Source organism: Neocloeon triangulifer, unplaced genomic scaffold (genome assembly GCF_031216515.1).
Source record: "Neocloeon triangulifer isolate White Clay Creek 2 clone unplaced genomic scaffold, ASM3121651v1 ptg000002l, whole genome shotgun sequence".
Lineage (NCBI taxonomy): Eukaryota > Metazoa > Arthropoda > Insecta > Ephemeroptera > Baetidae > Neocloeon > Neocloeon triangulifer.
In genome coordinates this window covers 8766430-8780710 of record NW_026775545.1, presented here as the reverse complement: position 1 = coordinate 8780710, position 14281 = coordinate 8766430, and the positions used below count along the sequence as shown (strand labels likewise).

The following is a 14281-nucleotide window of genomic DNA, read 5'->3' as shown; positions in this document are numbered from 1 at the left end:
TAAAAAACGAGGAATTTATATTGAGGAAGTAATCAAATAAGCAAAACTGACCTGAAATGTTGGCAGCCCTCAAGTTGAGGATGCATTTTTTTGCCTTTCTCGCTCTAACGCGTAACCAAAGAACAAAATAGTTTTTCCCATGCAGCCCGAAAGGAACAAGAGGAGCGTCCGAAACCTGCGTTCGAGGCGTGGGCGCGACTGCTTGTAAATTGTGTTTATGGTGGATTCGTGAGGCCCAGCACATATTTATTGCACCCAGGTATACACCTGAGGTAGCTCGATGCATCTGCGGTCGCCCAGGGAAATTTTAACAGCGATCATCGCGGGCCCACTGACCTACTGTGTGTGAAAAAGTGCCTCGAGGCCCGCGTGTTTTATTGTTTCACAAACACAAACCCTTTTTTGTTGCGATGCACGTTGTAAAAGACGCCGAGAATCAGCTGTCTCTCTCGCAAGTGTCTGTGAGTGAGTGAGTCACTCATCAAATAAATCGAGAAAAAGAATGAAAAGGTTTTCTTGAATGACGCTTTTGTTTTGATTTTTTAACGAGTTGTTATCCGTCAGGAAAAAGAAATTAAATTTTTATATGGATGAATTACGTGGGAATTTACTCAATGTTTGCCAAAAATTCTGTTTTCTTGTATGGAGTTTACATAATGTGTACCGCTTCGTCTACGCTTTGTTTGTCGAGGCCATGTGTTTGTTTTGACCGTCGCCCCTGTTATCAGGTGCGAAATTTAACGACGCAACCCTTTGCTTTCCTGTGCGCTCATATTAGCTTATTGCGCCTCGCAGCCGCCTCACTCCATCCTCGGTGCTATTACACCACAACACCTTTCATAACACAACTCACTCAATCGCAACGCCTTGTAATGACTTCATTTGGGCTTAGCAAAAAGTGATCAGGTGCATCGCCCGAAGATATAAATATATTGTGCCACAAACGCGGTACAATTTTATTGTTCTAGAATCAACAGGGATTGAGAAATATTTTTTCATGCCGAATTATTCCAATAATTATTTATCTTTTTGACATAAGCGGAAGTAAAACTACCTATAACGAAAAAACGATGCTCTATATTTTTATGGATCACAGTGTAGACTTTCTATTAATTTACCAGCACTTAGAATATTTGTTAAAAAAAAAAATGCCATGTTATTAAAGATATCACAAAAATGTCTTCCTTTTCCCTTCTATATTTTCATTTTAATTATATTGTTTCATATTTAACTTGTTATTGAAAGTATTGAGCAAAACTGCCAAGACTGCAAGTTACGCTTTTGAAAACTAAATTAATTTGGAAAACCGTTTTAAATTCAGGGAAACTGGAAAAATTTATTTTATTAATTGTCTTTGAAATATTAATAAAACGAATAAAATGAAAAAAGAATCACATCGCTTGGTTTTTTAACTTGCTGAGCTCAGGAAGATTGCAGTATAGGAGGTTAATAAAAAAAAGAGACCGCCGCAGCTCATATGGCTCATATCGCTGGCTTGTCGCTGGCCAACTCGCTGGCTTTGCCTTTTTGCTTCTGTAGCTTGGATGCCTCCATCTAGTTCAAACAGCCTCAACTCACTCGGCTAACGAAAATAAGCGCGGGGTTTTCAACTTACGACTTCATTGAATAAAAAATTTCCTCAGTCAAAATGATAGATTCTGTTGTTGCTGTTGCTTTGCAATGGTTTTAAAATTTGATACAAATGAACTCTCCGTTGCTTACAAAAAAAAATTATTTTAACATAATTTACGTTACATTTCAAACTTTCTAAAATTACAAAATTATTTTTCCTTCCTTTTGCCAGTAAATGCCTTCCCATATTGAACTGGGCAACAAGGAAAAAGGACAAAAGTAAAAATATAAATATTTGCGTCGAAAACTCTGTAATATTGCTCAAAAATGTAAATATAAAAATAATACATAAAAGGCAAACAATTTTTGTACTAATATTATGTGATTAATTTTTAGATTTTCCAATTTTTAAATTAAGTATTCATATTTTAAGTATACTTCTACAATTTGTACACTTCCTCATAATTTCAATCGATGATATCGTACTAGAAATTCAATGAAAATTTTTACATAGGTTCTATAAGTACTGTCATATATGAAAAAATGTTTTGTAATTTTGGTAAAAGCTCAACTAAAGGGATGACACTTTTGCGTTCAAAAGGTGTTTAATTTTTATTTTCAGATCAATTGTTATCATAATTTGTATTTTAATACACAATAAAACTCATTTTTATTTCCCTATCCTTCTGCTTCAAATTTTTTCATTACAACTGACTGCCCACCCACTCACATACTTTTTCTAATGCCAATAAAAATTTAGACAAATAAATTTGACCTGAAAATTACTAGGGAAATTCGCACAGAGGGTGTTGTGCAACCAACTGTTGAGTGATGCTAAGAACCTTTTGGTCTGGAGCTATGACATAAGCATCAAGAAATGTATCAGGCCTTTCTGTGACATAAGGATAGTTTGCAAAATTAAATTCCGCGTTTGATGTGCACCATCGGGGTTTTGTGCCGTTGATTCTGCTCAATGCGATCCACGTCCACCTTGCAGAATTTGGGGTGCCTAAAAAAATAGGACCGCATTTTCAGCCAAATTCTTGCGTGGTGTATTAAAATTTCAATTAATATTCTTACTTAAGCTTGTGATGCACATGAATTCTTCAGTAGTCTCAATTGATACTAGTTTCAATCCAAATATGCAGCATGTTATATATGCACCCGTTTGATTGTACTACAAAAAATTGTTGAATATATAGAAAAAATTAGGGAAAGTTTTCAAAACCTCTAAAATATGGTGGTAATATCTTTTGCCACATAGAGTCCGTACGTATCCAGTGCTGGTTGTGCAGTTTCCATTGCAACTAGCCACTTCTGCAGCAAGTGTAGACTAAATCGAACTTTTGGATATTTCAAAATAATCAACATTTTATAAGATAATGGCCGTACATTGACCTGGCAAGTTGGTTGATAGCAATATGCTCCAGGTTCCAACGGAGATTTTTCCTTATTTAATTAAATAGTGAAAAATTTCTGGTTAATTTAAAAAAAAAGTACAATTGGCATTGCTTGGTCCATGGCTGTAATAATGCCGTTTAGCACGTCAGGCGCCTTCTCACTGCTGCATTTGATCATTTGTGCAGCTTTGTCACATTCGTCCATGCCATCTAAAATTTTCATTTATTATAAGCAATTGGAACTAAATCAAACGCCACACTTGAGGAGTTTCCACACTCGTCCACGATTCCCATGTTCTTTTGCAACTCATCCAGATTTCCGCCAGCGAATTTTTCTAAAATCGCTAACACCTCGTTTTCTAAAAACTTTCCATTCACCATCTGAATAAAATCAAATAAATTATCAGAATTTCGGTAAGCATGTTTTTAGTAATGACCAAGCCAGAGTTTTCGCCCAAACATTTAATGAAGCACTGCGATTGAAGGGTAAAAATTTAAACTATTTATTCTACATATACGTTTTTTTTTTAATTACCTTCAACCTGAGATCTTTCTTAAATGTACTGTTCAGCAGACTGTCAATTTCGGCTGGAAATTTATTCCATTTCAATTTCTACAAAAAATATCTTAAAAATACTTTGGCTGACGTTGTAAATAGAGGCACACTCGTCTTTAACAGCGGAGCCACCAGATTTTGCTCTTGAAGTGTCCCTGGCCTTAAAAGTCAAATAACCCCGCAGGATTATATTACGTATAATCAACAAAATTTAAATTGGTGTGAACCTCGCAAATATATCTGAACTTGGACTCTTCATTAAAATCAAATAGTTGTGCATTGCTGGAATTAATAAAAACAACAACGCCGCTTTCGTTTCCGTCTCTATCATCTGGTTGACCAGGAGCCCAAACTGCCTCTGCTCTTAATAACCTTTTCACGGTGCAATAACCGAAATTCGCTTTGCAGCCTCGGTCGCTACCAGAGGTCCAGAAAAAGTCACTAGACGACGTGTTTTCTGTTTCAGTAAACTTTTAGATACTAAAAAGAATTAAACAGTCTTTAAAAAACCTTTTATTGCAGCGACGATTGACTTGTATTTATAATCGTACTCCAAACTAAGCAAGGTCATTCCGACTTGACAACAAACTTGCATAGCTTCTACAAACTTCTCAAGCCTAATGTATCTTTTTATTATCTTTGAAAATTTTCACTCTTACGGTTGCAGTTTTATTGGGTGGGCTGAAAAGATATGATCGACCTTGATAGGTGAACCAATTCCCAAATGATTTTGGATCTGCAGCATATTAATTTAATAAAAAGAATGCAAAAATAATTTGTTATAAATTATACTTGTCAAATATTGGGAATTTCCCTGAGTGGTGTATAGTGTGGCCTGCAAAATACGTGATACTCCGGTTAAGTAAATATTACATTCTATTGTTGCGATTTTTACATTTTTGGTGCACGTAATATTTGGGCAGACGGGACTTGAACAAGACGGAGCTGGAGTTGGTGGTCCCTAATATTTAAAGTAGAATTAATAAAACCTAATTTTTTTTCCTGCAATTTACTTGGCAAGAGAAAATTTGGAGGTCGGTGCACGACCTGTCCGAAAATTGAAACGTTGCCGTCGCTTTTGTCACATTCAAATGGAGGCAGTTTTCACTGTTGTTATAATTTTGTGGTTGGCCTGGTGCCCAAGGTAGTTTTGTGCTATCCACAGCCAAAGACCCATTTTTAGTGCACCAAGAAAACGCGCTTATGTTAACCCTCAGTCCCGATGTCCAGTAATTTGAACTGTATTTCCATTTGGAGACTGAAATAATTGTGTTAAATGTTGAACTTTTGAACATAGAAACATTACCCAGAGTTGAAAAGCATTCCAACTTTGACGAATTCTCAAAAGTCAGCGGCTCCATTCCAATTTGATAGCATTTTATGAAATTTTCTCTCCAAGTGCTCTATTTATTGTAAATCCTCATAAGTATCAATTTAAAATGTAATTGTACCAGAGATTTTCCAAAGAGAAATTGTTGACCACACGACTGCACCCAAAATCCATATTTTTCCGGTTCTTTTTAATGCAAATTAGTTCAAAGTTTGAAATAATGTCAACTTTAAACCTTTTAAAGTTCCACCGGTGTTGAGCAAATTTTTCTGCAAGATTTAAATCATATAAAAATGACATTAATTAACGAACTTACGTCCTGCTTAAATGAGGTATCGCACGTTCCGAGAATCAACTCCTAATGGTATAAACTAAATATTTGCTATTTATGTTCATTACAAAATTGGACCACCTCTTTCGTGGGTGGTTTTGTGGTTGTTGTCGTAGTAGTAGAAGTAGTAGAAGAAGTAGAAGAAGTAGTAGTAGTAGAAGTAGTAGAGGTAGTTGTTGAGGAAGTAGAAGTTGAAGTAGTAGATGCTGAACTGGTTGATGTTGAAGAGGTAAATGTTGAAGTGGCATATATTGAATTGGTAGATGTCGTTAAAAGGAGAGCAGTAGGAGTAACAGTTGATGAGGAAGAACTGGGAGTAGAAAGTTCAGTAGCAGCACTTGTTGTGGTTGAGGTATCCACAGTGCTTGTTGTTTCTGTATTAATGAGTTCATCAGTTGCAACCATAGACACTTCTAAATTTTCCATTGTTGTGTCTGTTGGTAAAAACTGGTCTTCTCCATTGTTATCCAATGAATTTGTCGACAATGCCATGGTGTTGCTTGGACTCTGTTTAGTTTCAAGCAATATTTTAACACCGGATGTTTGATTGAATTTAACTACATATGCTTTTTCTTCAATACTTCGAAATGAAAATTATAGGAATATATTTTATATTATATTAATTTGTCTGAATTTTTCAATTTTTTTTTAATTGGTATAAAAAACTATGATATATTTAAAAAAATTGAGATAAATTATTATTTAAATAATAACTTATTTTAAAATAGCAATTAACCAAGATTTTCGATGAATTTTTCACCATCGTCATTCTCCTTGTTGCATTGATTTTTGTGCACGATGTTTGCCCACAGCATTTAACAATCATATTTTTCCTACTTCTTTTATCAATCCCATTTTTCGCCCCTGAAAATAAAAATAATCCAGCAACAAATTTGCAAATATTGACAAGCCAATAACCTGCCGCTTTATGTCCTCCCTTTCGGGCAGCCAGTATGGTGACGGCTGTGAAAGCCTGTTAGATTTTTACTTCATAATTTTTAGAGAAAATTTAACTTTGGCAAACCAGGACAAAAAATGCGAGCTTCTTTTTCATTGCGGTGGCGCATTGATCATCACATAGGCACTGCATCCATCCATCCTGTCCCTTTTAAGCGCACCAGAGGAAATGACGAATATTTTTGTAATTTTGGGAACCCCAGTTGTGCACTAAAAAATTATATCAATGCCTGGGAAAATTTTTTCCTAATGGAATTTGTCACATAATTCTGTTCTATAATGATTTTAGTCATGAAACAATGTGCCAGAACTCATAAGCAAATTAGGTGTATTCCGATAGTTTTTAGCCAGTGCTTGGGCATTCTTAGGCAGTTTTGATGCAGTTTATAGGCAAATTTAACAGTCCTTTTTGCCTTATTTTTCTTCAAAGATAATTCAAATTTGCATACTTTGCCTGCAATAAGAATTTTGATATTTCCATGCAGTTTTCTTTTACAGCAAATATATTTAATACGACAAATTGCACTCATCCCGTTTTTGTATTAGGCCATTTTCTAAACACCTCAAAATTCCATAGAGAACTTTCAACTCGGCTCAATGTTTTATAGGAATACTTTTGATTCGGGTGCTTATTCTCAGTTATAGGACAATTTCGTTTCGGGAACATGGAGGTGTCCCCGTCGTGTTCGAAAAATTATTTGACGTTTATCCAACATGCCTTTCGCAATCAGGAAAATCAAAATGAAAAATTCATTCTAAATGTATATAATTTTTTGAAAAGAAGATAATATTTTGAATAGAGAAAAAAATTAAATGTTAATCATATGCAATAATTTGCATTTAGAACGTCAAACGTACACATTGATTTTCCACATGCAATGCCATGATCCGCGGAAGTGCCGGTCACTATGTTGTCTGCGGAAATGGCAGAAGTCGTAAATTTCAATTTTGTTTGCACGTTTTGGTCAGGCAAAAAATATAAGAGTTCATAATTACAATAAAAAAAAATTATTTGGCTTAATACGGCATATTAATTATAATTAAGCCTGTTTTCCAAATAGTTTAAATTCAAAATTCAAATTACTCACTGCAGGGTTTTTTTCTAAAAGTAAAATTTCATACAAATATTAATTAAACTTTAAATCCGCTTTACAGTAATTTAGAAATAAAATATTATAATTAATGTTCAAATATTTTCAGGTTACAAACTATATAAACCAAAAATTTCTTTGCAGTTTCCGTTTTCATTATTTCCCATATGAAACCAGAGCTTGATAAACAGTGGACCTCCTATGGCACACTATGGCACTAGTCAATTCAATATGTGATTGACTGAAAAAATAAAAATAATTATGAAATTTATGCAGAGTGAAGAACCTTTAAAAGTTATCAGCATGGATGAGGAATTATTCAACTTATGAACACAATCACAACCAAATTTTCCCGAGACTCTCCCAGCCGAAGACGCAACAATAAATTTAGTCGTTTTTTTTTTTGCTGCACGAAATTTGAGGAATGTAAAAAGAATTTTGACAGATTTAAGAGTTTCCCGCATGATTTACAACGAAGGCGCTGGACCACCAGCATCCGTCAGCCAGCCAGGGCTCTCACCTGAGAGATGAGCGTCCGTTTGAATTTACCGTGAAGATGCTGCGCCGTAAAACTGCTTTGGTCTCTTGCATCGTAAAACGCACGCCTTTCTTTGTGCGAGTCGTTTTAATGGCCAAAACAGAGAAACAGAATTTTTCATCTTTGTTTGGCGAACACTTTTGTTTCCGAGTTGTAAAATATTGAGGTTTTCAGAGAGCAGGGATGCTGCATTCGTCAGGGTCACGCGTGTCAAAGGGTTGAGGTTGAGCGCTCATTAGTCGGTCCACGCACTCTGTACCGCGAGCAGCACCAACTCAAATTCAACGACAGGTAGGACCTTCTAATTCATTTATTATTTTTTTAAATTTATATGATGCAAGGGTAAAAAATCTTTATCGAATCTATCGCTTTTTTCCGAAGGGGCTTTTGACTATGACCCAGGCTAAATTAAGCCGCTATAAGCAATTTGAATTTGAATTACTCTGGCCCGGTCATTTCATTAGATCATATATCTCCTATTATTATTTCTTTCTTTTTTAATTTAATATTTCATTTTAATTGCATCAAGACCACTTTAAAATTTTGTTTTATGTATTTCATATTTTTCTATTGATTGATTGAAAGTTATGTTCCGATAATTTATACAAAATATTTTTAAGTTCTAATACCTCATAATGAGATTTGAGGACTATTATATTAATATTCTAAATTTAATTATTAATCTCATATTTAAAATTGTATTCTAGTCGAGAACAGAAGGATTTATATTTTCTAAAGAAGCCTAAATTTAACTACGCAGTTTAAAAATTGAATCTGACTTTAAACAAAATAATTCAAATATCGTTGAAAAAATAGCATTCATAGTTGAATATTAATAGGATTAAAAAAAAAAAATTTAATTCCTTACATTAACCAAAAAATGGCTACATAAATCTGCGAATGAAATATTATTTGTTTGGATTGCTTTAATTCCTCTATATAAAAAAATACTGCAACCATCCTAAATTGCATTCAAAAGATTAAAATGCAAAATATTAAATAAACAAAATAAGGTGAAGAGAGAGTATTACGGCAAAATGCTTCCTACCTTTGTGAAAGTCAAAATCTTTGGTCCGTGCTCCGTCCTGATCCCTGCTCGCGGTTCCCTCCATTTTGCGTCGCGCCTTTTTCCGCAGCAATCTCCGTGGATTTCAATCCGCCGAAATCCTTCTGCTGCACTCGGACGTCTCGGACGTCCGATCTCCAAGTTTTCATCCATGGTTTGGCACACCAATTTGGACGTGAGGACTGAGGACAAAGACAGATCACAACTCACAACACGAGACAAGCACAACAAAATTCGCGTCGCGACTGGAAAACAGATGATTTATTGGGGGTGCAAGTTTTTTCAAAGTGGGTGGTGGCGCCAAGCTTTTAAAAATAGCACACGTGCAGGAGTTGCAGGAGTTTCGCTTAACCACCAAATCTACCAAGCACTGCATGACCTATACAAAATATATACTAAATTTTTAGATAAAAATTTGGATGTTTTATAGAAAATAGATCTGGCCAAAATTTACATCATCATCAACAATCAACAACAACAACAATTGCAACAGGGTCATCAGTCATCAGTTTTTTTTATTTTTTTTTCATTTTCTGTTTCTTTTATCAATGCGTTTTGCATGACTTTTGAATATAACGAATTTTAACGCGTGATTTTTTTTAATCAGGGCCGACAGTGAGATTTGCCTCTCTCTGACCTTAAAAATCTGTTTAAATAGACTCATAAGAGCTGTTTGGATTTTTTTTCTTGAAATTAAAAGGAGAAATTATTTAACGAGGAAGACCTGCAATTATTTTGTTCTGTATTATTTTTCAAATTTTTGAAAACTTAACAAAAAAAAACACCCACACAAGATCAGCCTCCTTTCTGCTGGTTCTATCTTTACAATATGCTGAATTTTTAGCTTTCTCAGCAAGAATTTTCTATAATTTTCATTGATTTTCATACGCAAAAATGAAATAAGTTATTATATATATTTTATATTTCAATATAATATTTCTACATTCAATCAAGACTAACTGATTTTCTATTGCTATAATGCTAAAAATTATAAAGCGTTAATGATTGGAATGTGGTTCTGAAATATTCTTTCAAAATTTCAAATTAATGTTGGAGCTTAGAAAAATCTTCCAACGAAAAACGCTTAAATACAATTTTTTAATCTCATTCCCATGAATCTAACGGCAGCTGCTTTTGCAACAACAAAAAGGGTTAAACGTTCAGAGGAAATTATATATTATAATGCGCAGAAGCCTCTGTTGCGGAGCGAACAAAAAATTCTCTCAATTGTATTATAAATTTTTGGGAATTGAAAGCAGGAGCCGAGTCAAGATGCTGGGACGCGCTTCTTTCTCTGTCTGCCTTTGTGCATCTCTGATGGAGCAGAGGAGGCCATAAATGCGAGTCCCTCTAACAATTCATCTTGACGAATTTTATGTGTCGCCATTCAATATGGAGGAAAGGGACATTAAAAAGCCAGCGGCGCACATGACGCGCGAGGGTAATTTATGGTCCATAAAACGCAGACGGCTCCAGCAGGGGTGCAGCACCCCTTATTGCTTCTCGGCCTATCAAACGCGACCCTCGTCTTCCACCCTGCTTGCTGGGACCAAAATGGCTGAGGATCCTGGGTTCGATTCTCCTCAGAAAATAATGAATAAAACTTGCTTGCATCCTTCTTCAAGAAAACCATTCAATTTAGCTGATATTTGAAGCACATACAATTATATCTTTGGATGATTCCATGATCAGTAGAAATTTGAGTTTAATTCCTTTTAAATCTGACAAATTTTTAATAAATATATTTGGCATATATTAATTTTAATCACAAGATACTTTTAAAATGCATTATACTTAGTTCAAACTGATCAGCATGGGCAGTAATTAAGCAAAACTAAGACCTAAAAGATAATTTTAAATAAAATCTTTCGTAAAAAAGGACAAATTTAATGGAATTTTTTAAGCTGCACGTCTGTATTTATTATTAGGATGTTATAAAAACACAATTATAATTATAATGTTATATATAGGGTTTAAGACCATGACCTTTTTCATCCTTTGCCCCAAGGACTTACAAATAGGAGTAAAAACATTAATATCAATTTGGTATACAGCTTTTACGTCAATATTTCTCTTTCTTGAAAAATTCAAGCATTCACTAGAATTTGCTGATAACCTCAAACCCCAAAAGAAATGAAAGTATAGGCCAACAATGATGAAGAAATAATTGCACCGCCCAGTATAAAAATATATAAAGATTGAGTAAATATATTCTTACTTTTTTTGCAAACATTAGGGCTTTGTAAGTATTTATCTACTTCAATATTATATTTTAGAATTTAGTTATTCGATACATCAAAATCTCATCATGTATAATATTTATTTAGCCAGAACAAATGATTTAATAAAGGAAAAAAACAATTAAATAATGCGGAATATTACTTGTCTAGTGGCAATAGGAAGATTATTTTAAATTTGAATATTCGTGGATCCTTTGAGCTGATACTCTGATTTCATATAAAAATTAACGGACCAGACATATTAAAAACGGTGGTCATAAAGAGAGTTCTTTAACTAAAGAACGCACAGTGGCTAATTGAGTATGCTTTAAATTACACCTTACCCTATGTTCGGCGTGTTTATTAACATTTTTACTGATCGTTAATGGACCGCAAATGAACCATGAAATTTTTAACTCGATTCACTTTTGCTCCGTTCGAAAATAGCTCAAACTTTTGATAATCCTCGATCCAGTCGCGGTACACGAGGAATCATCGTAATTTTGGCAGTAAAATTTGCCAATTTTCGGCGCATACTTTGCCAGCTCGAAACGAGCAGCGAATGTGAGAGGTAATGGCTGCGTGACTCCGACTCATTTCCAGCCCCAGCGCGACTTAATGTCAAAATAAAATGTTTTGTTGCCTTTGAAATTTTGGTTTGATGGGCCCTAAATGAGCGCAATATATTTTTCTCTGGCGCATAATAAAAGTGCACCGGCATAATGGACGCTTGGTGTCGTTTTCAAGTCGTAAATTTGACAAAAATGCCTCGGCGCACTCAAAATCTCAGGTTTACTTTCGGGAAACTGCCTTTGGAGATAAAAAAAAGGCGACACAATGGAGTGATTGCGCTGCATACTGTGATTTTTATTTCCGTCACTTGCCTTCAGATTTATGAATTTTTCCTTAATGGCCACTCCAAATCCATCACAAAGAAAAAATGCATCAGCATCCGCTTTGCCTGAAACGCACTCGGTAAATTGAACAGATTAATAACGGGCTTTTTAATTAAATATTACACGAAATTGGTCAAAAAAATTGTTGAAACATTATTGTATATAGCAATTTAATTAATAGTTGTATTTATCATGTTTTTAAGATAACTTCAAATAGATGAGCTGTCGCGTGATGCCTGATTTTATAGTCTATAGAAATTTAAAAATAAATATATAATATTTATTATTGTTGTTTATTTGTCTGTCAGTATTTTTTACGTCTTATACAATAACAATTTGAACTTCACTTCTGAATTATCATAATACTATTAAAATTCCCTAGTATTCCTCATGGTCAAATGGCCTGCATTAAATTTGTTTAAAAAATGAGAGATCCAAGCACACTCAGTTATTTCAAATATATACAATTAAAGATTTTATGTATTAAAACATTGTGTTGCATTTTATATTTTAGGACACTTTAAAAAAATTCGTGAATGAACGATTGCTGATGCGAAATGGATAATATTTAGAAACAGGGATTTAAACGCCAGTATTTGCAAGATATTGAAAGTACAATACAATGTGTTATATAATCTGCAAAAAAACTTGTTAGGTTAAGCTGCAATCTGCAATATTATGATGCTAGTGAATTTTCCAAATGATCCCTCAAATTACAATCTTGTGCTCCCCAGATTTTGTATTAAAATAAATTCATCTCTAAGCGCAGTGTAGCCTAATTAAATTACCTTAATAATTTTTCAATTCATGCCAAGACGAAGACTTGAGGCATGCGACCTTAATTAAATTTGTGGTGTAGATGTAGACGACACACTCAATTTTAAATCTATATTATTTTCCATGTTATACAATAAAAAAAGCCATTTTGATGATATTTCCTTTTCTTGGTGGTCCACGTGATGCTGGCGAAATTAGCTGAAAATCTATTAAGGAGGTTATGATTCAGGATTCAGGTTTATAATTGAACAATAGCTTAATGGTTGATTAAAAACAAGGAATTAATTCTATAGGGGAGAAATTTGAATTCACATTTAATAGCACAATTGGTAAATTTCTTCTAAGGGAACTGCTGTTACGCAAATGACTTCTACATTGCCGTTTGGGCTACTTGAGTTTTTAAACAAGTTGTGAAGATTTGCCAAGGTTTTATGATGCGTTGAATTAAAAAAAGTTTTATTTTAATTGGTTCGTGTAAAAAAATATGTCACTAAAACTTTACTTATCTTTGGTGGGAAAAAGTATACTTAAATATAAAACTCTACATTGTGGAATTATTAATTAATTATCAAATGAGATTCATCTATGGCTTGTAGAAACTTCGTTTAACTTTATTCCAGTTAATTGAAAAAAGCATTAAATTAAAAAAAAAATTGCCTTATCTTTCAATTTTCATGAAGTCGGAAATGTTGAGATGCAATTTTTCCTATTCTCCCCAAGGTGAATATTATAGGAGACAAAAATGAATAATTTTAAATTTTAAAAATGACACTTTTTGGATAAAACAGTTTCACTTGATCATATTAGATAATCATGGATAATTTTCAAATATATTTTAGATTTGAGACACAAGGTAAAATGAACATTCTGCTCCGCATCTCAGAAACTTTTGCTCAAGCTTGTCGCTTCTCCCTTCTGAATTTTATTCCCCTGGGAGGCTATTTGAGGCGGCTGATTTAATTGCGTTGGAAGAGACAGCGCGTCGGCTTCGTTTTGATGAGACTTGGAGGCGCGTCGGCCATAAATACATATTACAACTTTCTCTGCAGCGAGGCCTGCGAAACAAGGAGCAGTAAATAATTTTTAGGGTCGCGCGCCGTATAATAATTTACGGACGTGCAATTCACCCGGCGCCCCTAAAACACCCCTGCCTCATAAAAGAGCATCCCCTGCGTCTCGGCTCTCCGTCGTCATGACAACCATTGTTGGGGGACGCCTTTTTCGTGATGGTTGACACAGACGACGAGTTCCATTGGCCGCGTGGACCTCCGCGGGGGTCGTAAAAAAGTTACTGTCGCTCGCACCCTCCGCGACAGAATGGCTCGGCGCCGTCAAATCGAAATTCTCAGACGCATCCCAGAACCATTTGTACCAAATATTGACTATGTATTAATGAGATTGAGTTTTTATATTTTGTTTATCCAACTAATTGCTCGTCTAAACAAATCCAATTACATTAGAATTGCTTTATTTCAAAAATGCAGCTGTTCAAATTTCAGTAAATTACCCATAAATCCATTAAATCTTGACAAAATGGTATAGAAAGAA

The 14281-nt window shown here is 34.4% G+C and overlaps 2 protein-coding genes across 3 annotated transcripts in view; both read right to left on the bottom strand.

Annotated features, from left to right (window-relative positions):
- Positions 1–9073, bottom strand: part of LOC132205162 (homeobox protein abdominal-B) — a 102757-nt gene extending 93684 nt beyond the window's left edge. For both annotated transcript variants that reach the window (XM_059634065.1, XM_059634067.1), the window contains exon 1: positions 8824–9073. The gene's annotated coding sequence lies outside the window, so the exon portion shown is untranslated. The remainder of the gene's footprint in view (positions 1–8823) is intronic.
- On the bottom strand, positions 2257–6307 carry LOC132205194 (uncharacterized). Its single transcript, XM_059634132.1, has 23 exons — positions 6214–6307; positions 6108–6162; positions 5926–6053; positions 5271–5696; positions 5175–5216; positions 5094–5127; positions 4980–5044; positions 4835–4931; positions 4542–4786; positions 4424–4489; positions 4321–4363; positions 4188–4264; positions 4039–4135; positions 3756–3985; positions 3610–3688; positions 3508–3560; positions 3410–3445; positions 3233–3353; positions 3073–3182; positions 2965–3021; positions 2801–2905; positions 2653–2749; positions 2257–2581 (listed from the first exon to the last, which is right to left on the bottom strand). The coding sequence occupies exons 1-23, from the start codon at positions 6277–6279 to the stop codon at positions 2358–2360; spliced, it is 2553 nt and encodes an 850-aa protein (XP_059490115.1). The 5' UTR covers positions 6280–6307; the 3' UTR covers positions 2257–2357.
- Positions 9074–14281: the final 5208 nt, after the last annotated feature.

Bases quoted from the DNA above. Each gene is read 5' to 3' on its own strand.
- LOC132205194 (XM_059634132.1), bottom strand. From the start codon at position 6,279: ATGCAGTGCCTATGTGATGATCAATGCGCCACCGCAATGAAAAAGAAG. The intron at 4,364-4,423 runs GTAAAAATCGCA...CGTATTTTGCAG, and splicing joins ATATTACGTGCACCAAAAAT to GCCACACTATACACCACTCA. The intron at 2,582-2,652 runs GTAAGAATATTA...CTATTTTTTTAG, and splicing joins CATGTGCATCACAAGCTTAA to GCACCCCAAATTCTGCAAGG.